Raw genomic sequence first — 16,150 nt, 5'->3', positions numbered from 1 at the left:
CAATATCTGTGTCGGACCGTTTTGCTTTTTTTGATATTTTTGTTTTTTAAGGCGCTAGAGCCCTTCAAAAACGGCCAAAATGGCCTAATAGACTATGCCGCAATGAGAGGCGTGGTATTCAAAACTGATATCAATTAGCCAAAAAAGCAAAACGGTCCGACACAGATAATTTCATAATCATTTAGATTTCCAAATTTGGTTACGATTGGTTAAGTTTTGGGGGAGGAAAAAGAGGACTACGAAACCTCGATTTTTGTCATTTTTACGCAGGATTTTTCGCCTCAGCTGCAGTTGTCCCTATCGCACTAATTTTAGGGGCGGAGTCAAGTTTCTAAATACGTACACAGCCAGAAAAGTGATGGGCAATAGTCGACATTTAATGTCGATAATCTAGTGATGTAAGAAGTTATCGATAAACCGTCTTGTGTGAAAATATCTAGATCCTAAGATACAAGGGGTTTTGGGTTGAGAGTAGGGAACACATTTTTGTAGTTATGATATACAATCTATTATGAACTTTTTGATTCTAATATTTCAAATTAGAAATCAAAATCAAAAATATTTTATTGCATGGTTAAAATGGGTTAACAAAATTTTTAGGTACCTACAGGCACGCTTCGTAATTGTCGAGCAATTTAGGGTCCTAGCTGAATTGGTTGTTCCATACTTACTCGTACTCTATGGAATGTCCAATTTAGCTAGAACCCTAAATGGCTCAACAATCACGGAGCGTGACAGTACTAATGATTCATGTTCTGTATATCCTGCCCTACAATGGCGTTAATATTTGGTTGTCATGTCTATACTTCGTTTTTAAGCATTATTGAAAAAAAAATAGTAAATACTAATATTAACCACTAAGTACATAACTATTCGGAGCCCGCCCCGCTCCCCGCGGGGCCGCACCGCTGCGCGCAAGCAACAACGCGAATGATATACCCGCCACCGCCGCAATAAATACGATCGCTCAACCAATTTCGCATGATATAATTATATGCCATCAGAACATCCGCGCTTTAGACAATAAAACACAACGACTTGAACTTCTGCTTCAGAATGACTTAGCGTGTGATGTCCTAGGAATAACAGAACATTGGTTGACCGAGAGTAAATTGAAGTGCGTAAATATTGACGGTTTCAAGTTAATATCTAGTTTTTGCCGAGCGGATAACGAGCACGGAGGCTCATGCTTATATGTACGCGAAAATATACTAGCTATTGAGAATCTTGACTTAACCGCTGTATCCGAGAAACGCTATTGTGAAATTTCCGCAGTAGATCTCTTAGATTTAAATTTAACTGTGGTATGCTTATATAGATCTAACTGTAAAGTCAGTAACAATGAATTCCTATGGTATTTGGAACGCTTGCTTGACAAAATATCCGATCTCGACCGGGATTGCATTATAGTAGGAGACACTAACATTGATGACATGCATAATTCTGGACTGGCACTGAAAAGGTTAACGGACCTTCTCAACTCCCACGACTTTAAAAACGAAGTGAATTTCCCTACGAGAATCACAAGCGCGACCGCCACAAATCTAGACCACGTATACTGGAATGGGACGCGCGGCGCGGTGCGCACGGCGCCGGTGACCACGCTGCTCAGCGACCACCTCGCCGTGCGCGCCGCGCTGCGCCGCCCGCCGCCGCCGCCGCCGCGGCCGCGCCATGGTCGCATATACTCGCCGCGCAATTACGCTAACTTTACCTCCGCCATACAAAGCGTAGACTGGAGAGCGATCTCACACCGGAACGAGACGTCTACCCAAAACTTGATCATGTCCATAATAAACATAATTAAAAATAAATTCGAAATATGTGACGTTCCACGGGAAAAGGTACCTTATGAGGGTTTCTAGTTTCGGAGATATTAAATGTTTTGTAAAGAGGTGAAAAAATGCTCATTTTTTTTTATTGTGTGATCTGAAACCTTAATGCGTAACGTTTGTTTAGCTGTTTTTATTTTTGTTATAAGTTAGTTATAAGCCTAGTAATGTCGTCTCAGAGTTTAGTAGAAAAGGTACCTTATGGAAAAAAGATTGAAAATTCCCAAAAAAACTAGTCAATACGGGAAAAGAAGTTTGGTAGAGAACTGTATTAGCATTCTGCAAAACTAATTTGATAATTTCAGTTCTGGTTGGGGCGCCTCGCAAATATTATAACCGTACATAGACCGACATCACAAATCCAAGTAGACTGCTATTATACCAAAGTTACTCTCGTCAAGTCTTTCTTAACTAGAATAATATTCATTTGGTTTGGTCGCATGCAGTAAATCAGCCATTGGTTTGCTGAAAAATGCCAATACCCGACGCATTACCTTATGGAATATCTGAGGTCATTGAACCTCAATGCCGCTTATCTTCAATAGCAACCGAAATATATTATTGATAAGAAATAGACGATTTATACCATCTTAACCCCAAAATATTATTAGTTTATCCTAACTGTTCCATCATCATCATGCCTCATCATGTAACTTGACCACAAGGTACCTTTTCATTACATACAAATTATTGGTCTTTTTTAAGATTATTATGACGAAGAACTAATTAAATTGGGGGCAGTTTAATGTAAATTAATATTTTCTATTCATAAAAGATAAACTATAATATGATTGATATTTTGTAGTGATGTATTATTAGATTTATTTCCATAAGGTACCTTTTCGTAAATGTATGGAGCAAATACTGTTATTGTTATGTAAGTTTAAAGTGGCATAAGGGGTTAAATATAGTATTTAGTTAGGGTTTTAGGATTTATTTCATTTGAATGACAGAATTTCTTTCATATATGCTCAGAAAAATTGATTGTGTGTCACATTAAAAGTAAAAATATTCAATTTTGTGATTTTATATGAAAAAGTCAGAAAATACATTTTCACCTCTAAATCGGTATTGTTTTTTGCTTAAACTGTCTGTCAGTGTCGTTTTCTAATAGATAAAATTTAAATCTTGAGAGCTCATTGCAATCAATCGTGAAAATGAAATAAAACTTTATTTTCAAGAGATTGGTTAGTATACACATAAATCAGTCGATATCAAAAGTTTCTATTTGCATTACAGAACAAGTCGCAATATTTTTTTAATCTCAGATATATAAGGCATTATTATTTGTAGTCAACTATGTAACTTACTTCAGGAACATAGTTTTTTAGGCGGCTAAACTTAAAACTTCTCTATCGTAAAGTTGCTCATTTCACAACATTATTTTCAAAAAATCATATCTCTGTAACTACGCAACCTAGAAGGTTGATCTTTTGTGTTATCGATAGCTTATTTATTGTAGATTACTGGGGTATGCATAACTCCATACCCGCCATAAGGTACCTTTGACCGTGGGACGTCACATATGTTTTCCCATTGTTGTGATTAATAATCGTAAAAAAGATTCTTGGGTGACGGATGACATTTATCAATATAAAAAATTACTACTTGACATTACCGAAATTGGAAAATTAGTGCCCGACAACAGTATAATCTCAAATTTAATATATGACATGAATAATAAATACTCGAAACTATTATACATTAAAAAATCTTCTTATTACATTAATAAAATACAAGCCGGCGAGAATACTATAAAGTCCATGTGGAACATAATCAATCGAGAAAAGGGTAAAGCAGTCCGCGAACCGCTCGAGTTCACGGACGTTATCAGGGACTCCGCAGGTAATCCATTTCCGTCCAAGAAAGATGCGGCCGATACAATGAATTGTAGGTTTGTCGCGGCAGCGGAAGCGTGCGGCGCCGCACCCGCGGCGCGCACTGCCGCGCTCGACGCGCTGCGCGCCGCGCGCCCTCCCGCCGATCGGTGCATCCGACTGAGGCCTTTCACGCCGAGCGACGTGTTTACCATCATCACATCAGGTATTGCAAAGAAAACTACGAGAGACATCTTTGATATTTCTGTTGTCATGCTCAGGACGGTGGCCGCAGATCTAGCACCGATACTGGCGACTGCATATAATAGGTGTATTCGTGAAGGAGTATTTCCGGAGGCCCTAAAGGAAAGTCGGATAGCGCCATTATTCAAGGGCAAAGGCAAGAGGGCGGACATGGATGCGTACCGACCGGTAGCGATCATCCCCGTCCTAGCCAAAGTCTTTGAATATGGTCTCAGCGCGAGGATAACGGACTTCCTCGAATCCACCGATGCACTCTCCGAGCAACAATATGCGTATCGCAAAGGCCGATCGACGTCAGCGCTAACGCGCGCGGTTGTGCGCCGGATTCTAGGGGCTCGTGAAACAAAAAACCAAGTCGCAGTGATATGCTGCGACTTGTCTAAAGCCTTCGACTTGGCGGATCACGGTGTCCTGGAAGATAAGCTGCGCCACTACGGTTTCGATGACCAAGCCCTGAGTCTAATGATCGACATGCTGCGTAACAGAACGCAGGTCATCGTGGCGGACGGGGGACGCCTGCGTTCAGACCCGGTTCGAACCCACATCGGCGTAGCGCAGGGATCGTCCGTCTCGAACATACTGTTCTCACTGCTGCTGAACGATCTACCTGAGGCAGTGCACAGCGGTGAGACATTCATGTATGCGGACGACGTAGCAGTGGTGGTCACCGCTCAGAGCTGTGACGCACTTAGCGACCGGCTAAATATTACCGCAGCGCTTCTCTCCGACTGGTTCAGTAAAAATGGCCTTACGTTGAACATACGGAAAACGCACTTTGTTCACTTCGACCTCTCGGGAAGGGAAACGAGGTCCATGTCTGTACGCGCAAACGGCCTGAATATCGAACAAGCCGCGAGCTCAACTTTTCTGGGCTTCGAACTGGACAGAGGACTGACTTGGGCGGCCCATATTGAGAAAGTGTGTAATAAGTTGTCAGCCGCCTGCTTCGCACTAAAACGTCTGGCTCGGTTATTGCCTCGCGATATGCTGAGAGCGTGTTATTTTGCATCGGTGCACGCACACCTGCAGTACGGGGTCGAGCTGTGGGCGCGAGCCGCAGATTGGGAGCGTGTATTTCGGTTACAAAAGCGCGCCGTACGAGCTATAGTCCGAATCGCTCAAACCGAATCGGCGAAACCGCATTTCAAAGCCCTAGGCATCCTAACCTTGCCGTCGTTACTAATCTTTCAAGCGGCAATATACGCGCGCTCGCAAGCAGACAGCACCCCGGCCTCAGCTCGCGCGGCCCCGCGCCGCTACCCCGCGCGCCGCGCCCTCTGCAGGCTCGCGCCCGTGCCGCATAAGCTGGCCAAGTCGGACAAGCTCATTCACATACTAGGCCCAAAAGTATACAATCGACTCCCGGATTCAATAGTAGTTGCCAAAAGCGTAGCAGTATTTAAAAACAAATTAAAAAATTGGTTGGTCGAGCAAGCGTTCTACGACCATAAAGAGTTCTTTAAAATTTAGGAACTAAGGTAGATGTAATATATTAAATACAACCTACATGATGTAGTGAAAATTCATACTAAAATATAATCTTTATACACTGTATAAAATGTGACATGTAATTTATATTATCAATAAATATTATGATTATGATTATGATTACAAAAAAAGCTAAATAATTATACGATTGCATGCTTAAAAAAGACACGTCACCTTCACTCTAATGCTAAACAAACGAAGAATAAGAACTAACAGCGATAAGACCGCCTGTTGCTACCTTTATCTACATTGTAAATCGGTTTTAGGGTTCCGTACCCAAAGGGTAAAACACGGGACCCTATTACTAAGATTCCGCTGTCCGTCCGTCCGTCTGTCACCAGGCTGTATCTCACGAACCGTGATAGCTAGACAGTTGAAATTTTCACAGATGATTTATTTCTGTTGCCGCTATAACAACAAATACTAAAAACAGGATAAAATAAAAATTTTAGTGGGGCCTCCCATACAACAAACGTGATTTTTGACCGAAGTTAAGCAACGTCGGGCGGGGTCAGTACTTGGATGGGTGACCGTTTTTATAAATAATGGTACGGAACCCTTCGTGTGCGAGTCCGACTTGCACTTCGCCGGTTTTTTTTAAATTTGTTTTTATGTTTGTGGTGTAATAAAGAATATTTTAGAGTCAGACCAAGAAAAGTCTACAGCAATTTTGATAGCACACGCAGTGCAAGTGTTATTTATATGTCATAATTTCATAGAAGCGACGTTTGAAATAATACTTGCACTGCGTGTTCTATCAAAATCGCTATAGATTTTTCTTGGCCTAACTCTACTTTAAATTACAAAGTAAGGCCTAAATTATAAAATAAGGCCCATCAATGTTTTTTTTTTGTGTTTATTAAACTTGATATTTTGTCTATAGTATTAGCGGACATGGCCTCAAAATTTAAACCCGCTTAAGAATCGGGCCTTATTTCGTGCATTATATACAATACTACCCATTTTTGTGTAGTCATTATTTATACTATAGAAGCATTGTTTGAGTAGCCAATTATTTAAACAGTATTTTTTTAAAGGGCAACGGTGGCAATATTTTAAGGTCTGGATAATAAGATACAGATCTTAATAAGGATATCAATGTAAATGAATGTTACCATGACTACCAAACAAACAAATGTGATAGAATTTGCCAGCTGGCATTGTAACATTCAGACAGTTACCTATGTACCTAATCTGAAATATGAATAAATTAGTAATATTTTAAACAGGAAAGTAAACCGAATTTTGGCCTTTTGCTGGACACAATCACAATAGTAATTTGTTTTACAAGAGGGCAAAGTTTATCGCCACCGGTTGATGCATTTGCAGCACCAATGGTAGAAAATGCAAGCTCATCATCAACTGCATAATCGACGTTTGATATGACTATTGAATCCGAGCTTTTTGATCATGAATCATGATAAAACAAAATTTTAGAAGGTCGCAGAATAGTGGATTTAAAATATTTATTTTCTGTGATCTCAAATATCAGGCACGATCATACAAATTGTACATTTGCTGATCTTGCCTTTGTCATTGAAAGACGTAAGGGTTTACACAGAGAATATATATTTAAGTGTAATATGTGCAAAAAAAAGGAAACGATACACTCTGAAGACCCAAAAAGAAAATGTTAGTAAATACTGCTCCTCCCCATGGTTACTTGGTTCCTTATTCAACCTACCTGAAATTAAACGAGTAGGTTAGTAAATTATATCATTTTACATTATAAAGTTAAATGTTTAGGTATCTCAATCACTTACTCACTGGTGGACATGGACGCAAAATTTTTGCCCATCTACTTATACTATCTTATAAAAAATGAAATTTTGAAAGTTAGCACGCTTAAAGTTCGTTTTTTTTGCATTAAGGTAACAGATTTTGACATGTCTTATTAAAAATTACCATTGAAAAATAAGTCATAGCAAATATGTTAGAATTATAAATCATATTAATCATATTAATGAGCAAGAGCACCCTAAACCGGCGAGCGTGTATGAGGAATGTTATGAATGTGAAGGAAGCGAAAGTGGTATGTCAGGATCGTAGCAAGTGGAAATCCGTGGTCTCTGCCTACCCCTCCGGGAAATAGGCGTGATTGTATGTATGTATGTATGTATGTATTAATCATATTCTTTTGCTTTCATAAGTAATATAAACTAATTTTTGAAAGCGTTTTTCAATAATTATTAATAAAAAGACACGTCATGATTGTTTACCTTCTTTCTAATGCTAAAAAATAACGAACTATAATAACCGGGCCTTATTTGGTACAGAACCTTGATTTGATAGGTACATCGGATATTCTGGGCCCCTGAGTTTGTTACGTAAAGGACAAAATGGTGACATGTGGTTAGAGCTGATACTGTTAAACTAGTGGTTCTGTGCGCTAAGTATAAAAAATAAGCTTCAGCGAACTCATTAAGCCTAGAAAAAACCCTACACCCTACTGCCACTTAAGTCAGTCTTGAGTCTTTGAATCAATTTCCGTAGTAGTACTACTACTACTAAGGTACTAGGAGGTAATAAGGCCTATAGTAGGTATAATAAGGCCTACCTGAAAAATAATGTTCTTACAACAGTGTAACCGTGTTAGTTATTTGAGTAACATATATGTAAAGTGATACAATTAAAAGCTAACAGCAAACCAGTACATAAATTCTATCTTATGTGCTTCTTATTAATTACACTCTTATAAAGGTTTCGGCTAATTACGCTTAATTACTTGAATAAAGGTAGATGAATTGCGTGCGGTCCAATAGGTAACCACAACTCACGGAGTCCAAAACAATAAGCTGATCAGCAAAGTCAAGTAAACAAAGCCAAGTCACAGTAGTAGAAAGATTATCGAGTTCCGTAAACGTAAGCCGGGTCAAAAAATTCAATCGCAACACAGTAAGTAATAAGTGAACGCCTCGTGGCAGTAACGCACGAAAAATAACATTGCAAATTGTCGGCAATGAGGCGCGCGCGGGTGCAAGCGTACGCATCTGTGTGCGTGCATTACACACACAAATACAGTCTCTCACGCCCCGTCAGAGCGACGGGTATATTCAGCTTGAAATCTCAAAATTGACTTTTAGCTCAGCTCCCGTTTCGTCTTAATAGTTCCTCATGGCTCCACCATTAAAAAAAAACAAAAACTGAATAATAATAAAAAAAAAATAACTATAGAACTTGCACATGAAATTACACTAGAATCAGTTGAGATCGACCTGTAGAGGAAAACACCAGCCCACCAACATACGATAACGATCAAACGGTCAATTATATGAACAAAAGTTTTCGTATGCGCCCTGAATAGGTATTTTAGTAAAATAAACATAAAACATATGGTAAATATTGACTGTTGATTTCTTTTTTTTCTGTTTTTCTTTCACTAATAAAGTGCCGACTAATCGGCCATTTTTGCCGACTAATCGCCGACTACAAATGTGGCCGGATAGTCGGCTTTCCCGACTAGTCGGCGACTAGTCGGTCGGTACATCCCTAATTTTTAGGGTTCCATACCCAACGGGTAAAAAACGGGACCCTATTACTAATACTCCGCTGTCCGGCCGTGTGTCTGTCTGTCGCCAGGCTGTATCTCATGAACCGTGATAGCTAGGCAGTTGAAATTTTCACAGATGATGTATTTCTGTTGCCGCTATAACAACAAATACTAAAAACGGAATATAATAAATATTTAAGTGGGGCTCTCCCATACAACAAACGTGATTTTTTTGCCGTTTTATTGCGTAATGGTACGGAATCCTTCGTGCGCTAGTCCAACTCGCACTTGGCCGGTTTTTATCCTACGGATGTATAAACTGAAATTGAACGATGGTGCTGAAATAGGAACTTATGGATTAAATCGAGAAATTAAGACACGTACTTGGCATAAAGCTGGTGCATCTGCTCTTCGTGCGTTTTCTTCATGTCTTCCATCTCTTTCTTCAGCGTATCGACGCGCTGCGCCCACGCATGCTCGCAGGTCGATCGGATTTGTTCGGCAGCCGTTTCGAGTTGAGTATTTTTCTATAATAAACGAAGGAAATTTATAAGTTAAATTCGTTATTCGAGTAATTCCGAAAACTCAGAATTGCGGGTAATTTGGATAATTGAAGGGATGTTTACAAAAACAACATAACTGCTTAGAGCGGTTGACACTTTTTTAAGAACATTGTTAATCGTTTCAGGTGTCAACCAGTGTAGTCAGTTATGTTGTTTTTGTAAACATCCCTTCAATTTATAACCCCCTTATTCATAAACGCGCTACAAACCTCGATTAGCTAATAACCGTTTGTCTTTACCTGTCATTTTGACTTATGTATTTGTGAGAAAGGGATAAAACATAATTTAAGTAAATCAGGCCCGTAAAGTTTCATTAATAAGCAAATATAGTGGCCTCGAATTTGGCAGCTGGAGTAAATGGCGCTGTACGTTTGGTAACCTCAAAATAATTACCTCAGTAAGAATTTTATTTCTAGTTTCCAGCTGCGTGACTGTGATTTCTAATTCAGCACCTGAAATAAAATAATAAAATAATAAAGTATTTATCAGCTCTGTTTCAAAATAACGTAAGGCATATTGGCATATTAACACGTAGGGTTTTTTATTTTATTTTAATAGATATGTATAGACGTTGTCGGTGTTCTTGTTTTATTCGTCTATGGCAGTGGTTCCCAAAGTTGACTGGGCTCCAACCCACCTAACAAAAACTGCCAAATTCGGGACCCACCTCTTGGCCGTCTTAAAAAGGGAGCATAATATATTATTGGGTAACGCTCAGATGCTCTAGTAGTTTCAGGCACAGAATAAATAATAGTACTAAGTACAGAAGACTCACTCTCTAACAAAACGCGTCTGTTACGATCACGACAGATATGGCCGCTAGGTGGCGACAGCTAGCCACCAAAATTGGTGTGGAACGGATGTACTTGTAGCTACCTGTTGCAAAACGACGAAATCGCGGAGTGAGCCACGCCTGTTTCAGGGCCCATTCAATATTCGCTCGCGACCCATGGTTTGGTAAATGCTGGTCTATGGTGCAGCGAACGCCGCGGACATCATGTATCAGAATGAAGGGCTTACACCGATCCTCCGCCTGTCGGACGCGCGCCGCGGCGTCCTGGTACCGGCGCAGCGTCGCTTGCTCCGTCTCTGCTAGCTCACGAAGCTCGCATTCGTACTGTTCTTTATTCCTATATAACGTGAGAACATGACGCTACACGCAGCCTACAGCGTCAGCAGTAAATCAAGGGCTTACACCGATCCTCCGCCTGTCGGACGCGCGCCGCCGCGTCCTGGTACCGGCGCAGCGTCGCTTGCTCCGTCTCTGCTAGCTCACGAAGCTCGCATTCGTACTGTTCTTTATTCCTATATAACGTGAGAACATGACGCTACACGCAGCCTACAGCGTCAGCAGTAAATCAAGGGCTTACACCGATCCTCCGCCTGTCGGACGCGCGCCGCCGCGTCCTGGTACCGGCGCAGCGTCGCTTGCTCCGTCTCTGCTAGCTCACGAAGCTCGCATTCGTACTGTTCTTTATTCCTATATAACGTGAGAACATGACGCTACACGCAGCCTACAGCGTCAGCAGTAAATCAAGGGCTTACACCGATCCTCCGCCTGTCGGACGCGCGCCGCGGCGTCCTGGTACCGGCGCAGCGTCGCTTGCTCCGTCTCTGCTAGCTCACGGAGCTCGCATTCGTACTGTTCTTTGTTCCTATATAACGTGAGACCATGACGCTGCACGCAGCGTACAGCGTCAGCAGTATATCAAGGGCTTACACCGATCCTCCGCCTGCCGGACGCGCGCCGATGCGTCCTGGTACCGGCGCAGCGTCGCTTGCTTCGTCCCTGCTAGCTCACGAAGCTCGCATTCGTACTGTTCTTCGTTTCTATATAACGTGAGAACATGACGCTGCACGCAGCGTACAGCGTCAGCAGTATATCAAGGGCTTACACCGATCCTCCGCCTGCCGGACGCGCGCCGCCGCGTCCTGGTACCGGCGAGGCGTCGCTTGCTCCGTCTCTACTACCTCACGGAGCTCGCATTCGTACTGTTCTTCGTTTCTATATAACGTGAGAACATGACGCTGCACGCAGCGTACAGCGTCAGCAGTATATCAAGGGCTTACACCGATCCTCCGCCTGTCGGACGCGCGCCGCCGCGTCCTGGTACCGGCGCAGCGTCGCTTGCTCCGTCTCTGCTAGCTCACGAAGCTCGCATTCGTACTGTTCTTTATTCCTCCTGTGAAAGATAGAAAGAAGAATAAACATATAAATAGGTAAATATTAATAAAACATTCTTACACAAATTTACTAAAAATACATAGAAGACTCTAATGACTCAGGGACAAATATCCGTGCTCATCACACAAATAAATGCATTACCAGGATTAGTACCCAGAACCATTGGCTTCATAGGCAGGGTCACTACCGACTAGGCCAGACAGGTCGTCAAAAAAATAATTATGATAAAACCTTTACGCTGTACTGTGTGTACCTATTTACAACTTTACACTAATTACCTACATTTCAAATTTACTCTCCGGGTACCAAGAGCGTTTCAAGTCGTCGTAAGCTGTCTCCGTTTCTTTCTTACCTAACAGCCTTCTGCAGCTCTCTACGACTAGCCTGAGCTTCTTCCATTTTCTCTATAGTGCGCTCTATCTATCTGTTGCGCCTACCCTAGTGTTAGCGCAGCTATCACCGTCTCTTTCATGCCTAATAGCATCCTGCAGCTCTCTACGGCCAGCTTGTGCTTCTTCCTCCATTCTCTTTATGGCGCGCTCTACCATCCTGTCTCGCTCGCACTAATATTGGACTACTATCTCCGTCTCTTACCTAATAGCCTCCTGCAGCTCTCTACGCCCCGCTTGAGCTTCTTCCTCCATTCTCTCTATAGCACGCTCGATCTCCCTATCTCGCTCTCGCCTGTGCTGTGCTGCTATCTCCGTCACTTTCTTCTTGAGTGCCAACTGTTGTTCGGCTTCGAACTCTCTCTTGTGCTGTTCGAATTCTTGTTCTAATTCTTCTCTGTCTAATTTCATTTCTTCCTAGAAATCAAAGCATTTTAAAGAAATTAAAATTGTAATTGTAATCTATCTATCTATCTATCTAATACCTTTAAACGAGCAATTATTGTATATTTATTTATTTATATATATATTTCGGGGATCTCGGAAACGGCTCTAACGATTTCGATGAAATTTGGTATATGGGGGTTTTCCGGGCCGAAAAATCGATCTAGCTAGGTCTTATCTCTGGGAAAACGCGCATTTTTTAGTTTTTATATGTTTTCCGCCCTCCCAGATATTGGCATTTATTTACAAACAGTAGAGTAGACCCATTATAAAATAAACTAAAATATCTCTAAATAATACTATAGGCTACAAAATATTGTACAGATGTAGTGCGTAATTATTTTCCATCGTATTTTCACGGAAACGTACGAAAGTGTCTTGCTATTTGCTTATTTCAGTCAGTCTCGGTACAAAAAGTACTGAGGTTGTCTGAAATAGCATGACAAATACGAACGTTTCCGAGAAAATACGATGGAAAACAATTATGCAATACATCTGTAACTGTAATTTATATATTAAATATATCTGTAATTTATATATTTTAAATGGAAACCAACCTGCATTTTCTCTCTTTCCTTCGCTATCTCTTGTTCCATTTGTCGTTTCTTTTCTTCAAGCAACTTTTCTTGCCCTTCTTTCCATTTCTCTGAAGTAAATACAAGATGGATGTTTATGTATAACACTAAAATATGCATATACAGGTTGTCCCTAGCCATTGGACAAAGCCGAAATGTACATATGCATTAGGGTATTTAGAACAAGTATACAAAGTATCATAACAATCGCTGTAGCGGTTACGAAGAAATTAACAAATTACGATATTTTTACTTCGGAGCAACCTGTATGTGTTAGTAGCTCCTGAGGTAATAAATAGCATGAAACCTTCTTCGACCGTTTTGATTATCTTTTTTTATTTATGACATTAATAAGATTCTGAGTTTTGACAAATGTCATCAATGTCATCATTGCCGCACATTTTCAAACAAATTGTCAAAAGCACTGCTTGAATATTAATACTGTATGTTTCTTTTTGCTGTCGATTATTGGAGATAACTTTTGTTTGATAATTTGTTTTTTTATCTTTTGTTATAATTAAAAGAATATTACCGTTAGAGCATTTCTGAGAAGTAACCCTACGTGGGATTTCAGGGTTTGTCCAATGGCTAAGGTCACCCTGTATGTACTGAATGTATGTGCCTACTATCCTAAAAATTACATTGAAAACTAGGCAGTTTCAGACATAGAGGAGTATTCCACGGGCTGTCCCGTACAAACGCATTTTATTTCCTGTGTTGAGAGTGTTTTTTCGGCATTTAAAGTAGACGATTATTTTTCTGTGCATATTTTTGACCATTTGTCATAGAAAAGGAAATTCTTATACCTGCAAATCTTCAGAAAATTCGCGGTTGTATGGTACAAACGGTAGACAATTTCATGGAATGCTCCAGAGTAATATATCTATTGTCAACTAGCAGTACTGATAAATTCCGCTACATGACGCTAGATGTCGATTACGAAATAACGCGCGTTTTGGTAAGAAAACTGATGTATGGAGTTACCACTCTTTCTTTACTTATATTACTCTATGGTTTCAGAGGATTTTCTTCCGCGGACACTCCGGTTATACCCCCGAGTCCATACTCTGCGGTAGCCGCTTACCATCAGGCAGACTGCATGCTAAAAAATAAAACGAGTACATTTTGAACTGACCAAAACTTTCCTTCTGTTGCTTCTCTCTCTCGCTCAGGCCGGAAGCGACGCGTTCGTTCTCAGCGCGCATTTCTGCTACCAATCGGGTTCTTTGCTCCTGGTATGTCAGCTCTATTTCGAGAATCTGCTTCTCGAGTCTGAAAATAAAATTTAGGTACAGTCTGTAGCAATAGTTGCTAAGCGGGTGAGGTGTTCAAAATGATCTTGACGCGACTTTATTGTTAAGAGAATAAGAACGCGTCAAGGTGATTTTGAACATCTCGCCCGCTTAGCAATTTCTGCTGCTGACTGTACTAGATGAGACTAATTATATAAAGGTCTTTATCTATGACGATGAGTTTTTCTAGGTTTTTCATAGATGAACAATCCCAAATTATTTACACAACCACTAGTCTTGGGAAAACCGCCATCTTCCAAAAGAAGTATTAGAACTAAAAACAAAAACTATCTCAGTTTAATAAGAACATATGTAGGTATATTCTGACATAACCAACCTTACTAATTTATGGCAAATAAATGTTAGCGCGTTTTACGATTTGTTCCAGCGCCATCTACCAGGGTAATCCAATTCCGCTAAGCGTTTTGTTTTGTTTTCAATTTTTGTACACGCTGATTTCTGTAGTACCTGGAACTGGCGTTGGATCTTTAGATCCGCTGTCTCTTTCTGTCTACTAACGCCTAGACATAAGATAGAGACAACAATACCTGGAGCTGGCCATCTGTCGTTCCTTCACAAGAGCAGTTTCCCTCTCCCCCTCGAGCTCTCTTCGTTGCGCTTCTAACTCTTGACCGTGTCTAGCTTGTGCGTGCCCTGACTGTTCAGCTGCATTAGTCGGCTATCACTTTCTAACTGTCTACTGAAGCCTAGACGTAAGATAGAGACAACAATACCTGGACTTGGTAGCCTGGCAAGTTGTCGTTCCTTCACTAGAGCAGCTTCCCTCTCCCCCTCGAGCTCTCTCCGTTGGGCCTCTAACTCCTAAGCATGTTTGGCTTGTGCGCGCCCTAGTTGCTCTGCGTGGATTTTTAGCCCGTTATCTCGTTCTAAGTGCCTACTAATGCCTAGACATAAGATAGAGACAACAATACCTGGAGCTAGCCAGCTGTCTTTCCTTCACTAGAGCAGCTTCCTTCTACCCCTCGAGATATCTCCGTTGGGCCTCTAGCTCTTGAGCATGTTTGGCTTGTGCGCGACCTAGTTGCTCTGCGTGGATCTTTAGATCCGCTATCTCTTTCTGTCTACTAACACCTAGACATAAGATAGAGACAACAATACCTGGAGCATACTACTAACGCCTAGACGTAAGATAGAGACAACAATACCTGGAGCTGGCCAACTGTCGTTCCTTGACTAAAGCAGCGTCCTTCTCCCCCTCGAGCTCTCTCCGTTGGGTCTCTAACTCTTGACCATGTTTAGCTTGTGCGTTCCCTGACTGCCCTGCTGCATTAGTCGGCTATCACTTTCTAACTGTCTACTGAAGCCTAGACGTAAGATAGAGACAACAATACCTGGAGCTGGTAGCCTGGCAAGTAGTCGTTATCTTGCGCGCGACCTAGTTGCTCTGCGTGGATCTTTAGATCGGTTGTCTCGTTCTAACTGTCTACTAATACCTAGACGTAAGATAGAGACAACAATACCTGGAGCTGGCCAGCTGTCGTTCCTTCACTAGAGCAGCTTCCCTCTCCCCCTCGAGTTCTCTTCGTTGGGCCTCTAGCTCTTGAGTATGTTTGGCTTGTGCGCGCCCTAACTGCTCTGCGTGGATCTTTAGATCGACTATCTCTTTCTGTATACTAACGCCTAGACATAAGATAGAGACAACAATACCTGGAGCTGGCAAGTTGTCTTTCCTTCACTGGAGCAGCTTCCCTCTCCCCCTCGAGATCTCTTCGTTGGGCCTCTAACTCCTGAGCATGTTTGGATTGTGCGCGACCTTTACTCTGCGTGGATCTTTAGATCCGCTATCTCTT

At 41.4% G+C, this 16,150-nt stretch overlaps 1 protein-coding gene across 1 annotated transcript in view; it reads right to left on the bottom strand.

Moving 5' to 3' along the window:
• The window catches only part of LOC134796243 (centrosomal protein of 131 kDa), a 33,269-nt gene that overhangs the window by 2,922 nt on the left and 14,197 nt on the right, over positions 1 to 16,150 (bottom strand). The window contains exons 10-15 of the mRNA XM_063768289.1: positions 14,183 to 14,319; positions 13,030 to 13,118; positions 12,234 to 12,445; positions 11,525 to 11,637; positions 9,848 to 9,906; positions 9,276 to 9,418 (exon numbers count right to left, since the gene is read on the bottom strand). Of these exons, the coding sequence (XP_063624359.1) occupies positions 9,276 to 9,418; positions 9,848 to 9,906; positions 11,525 to 11,637; positions 12,234 to 12,445; positions 13,030 to 13,118; positions 14,183 to 14,319 (753 nt within the window). The remainder of the gene's footprint in view (positions 1 to 9,275; positions 9,419 to 9,847; positions 9,907 to 11,524; positions 11,638 to 12,233; positions 12,446 to 13,029; positions 13,119 to 14,182; positions 14,320 to 16,150) is intronic.

This window comes from Cydia splendana, chromosome 13, assembly GCF_910591565.1.
Source record: "Cydia splendana chromosome 13, ilCydSple1.2, whole genome shotgun sequence".
Classification (NCBI taxonomy): domain Eukaryota; kingdom Metazoa; phylum Arthropoda; class Insecta; order Lepidoptera; family Tortricidae; genus Cydia; species Cydia splendana.
The sequence above is the reverse complement of the archived record's forward strand: the minus strand, read 5'-3'. Positions and strand labels throughout refer to the sequence as shown.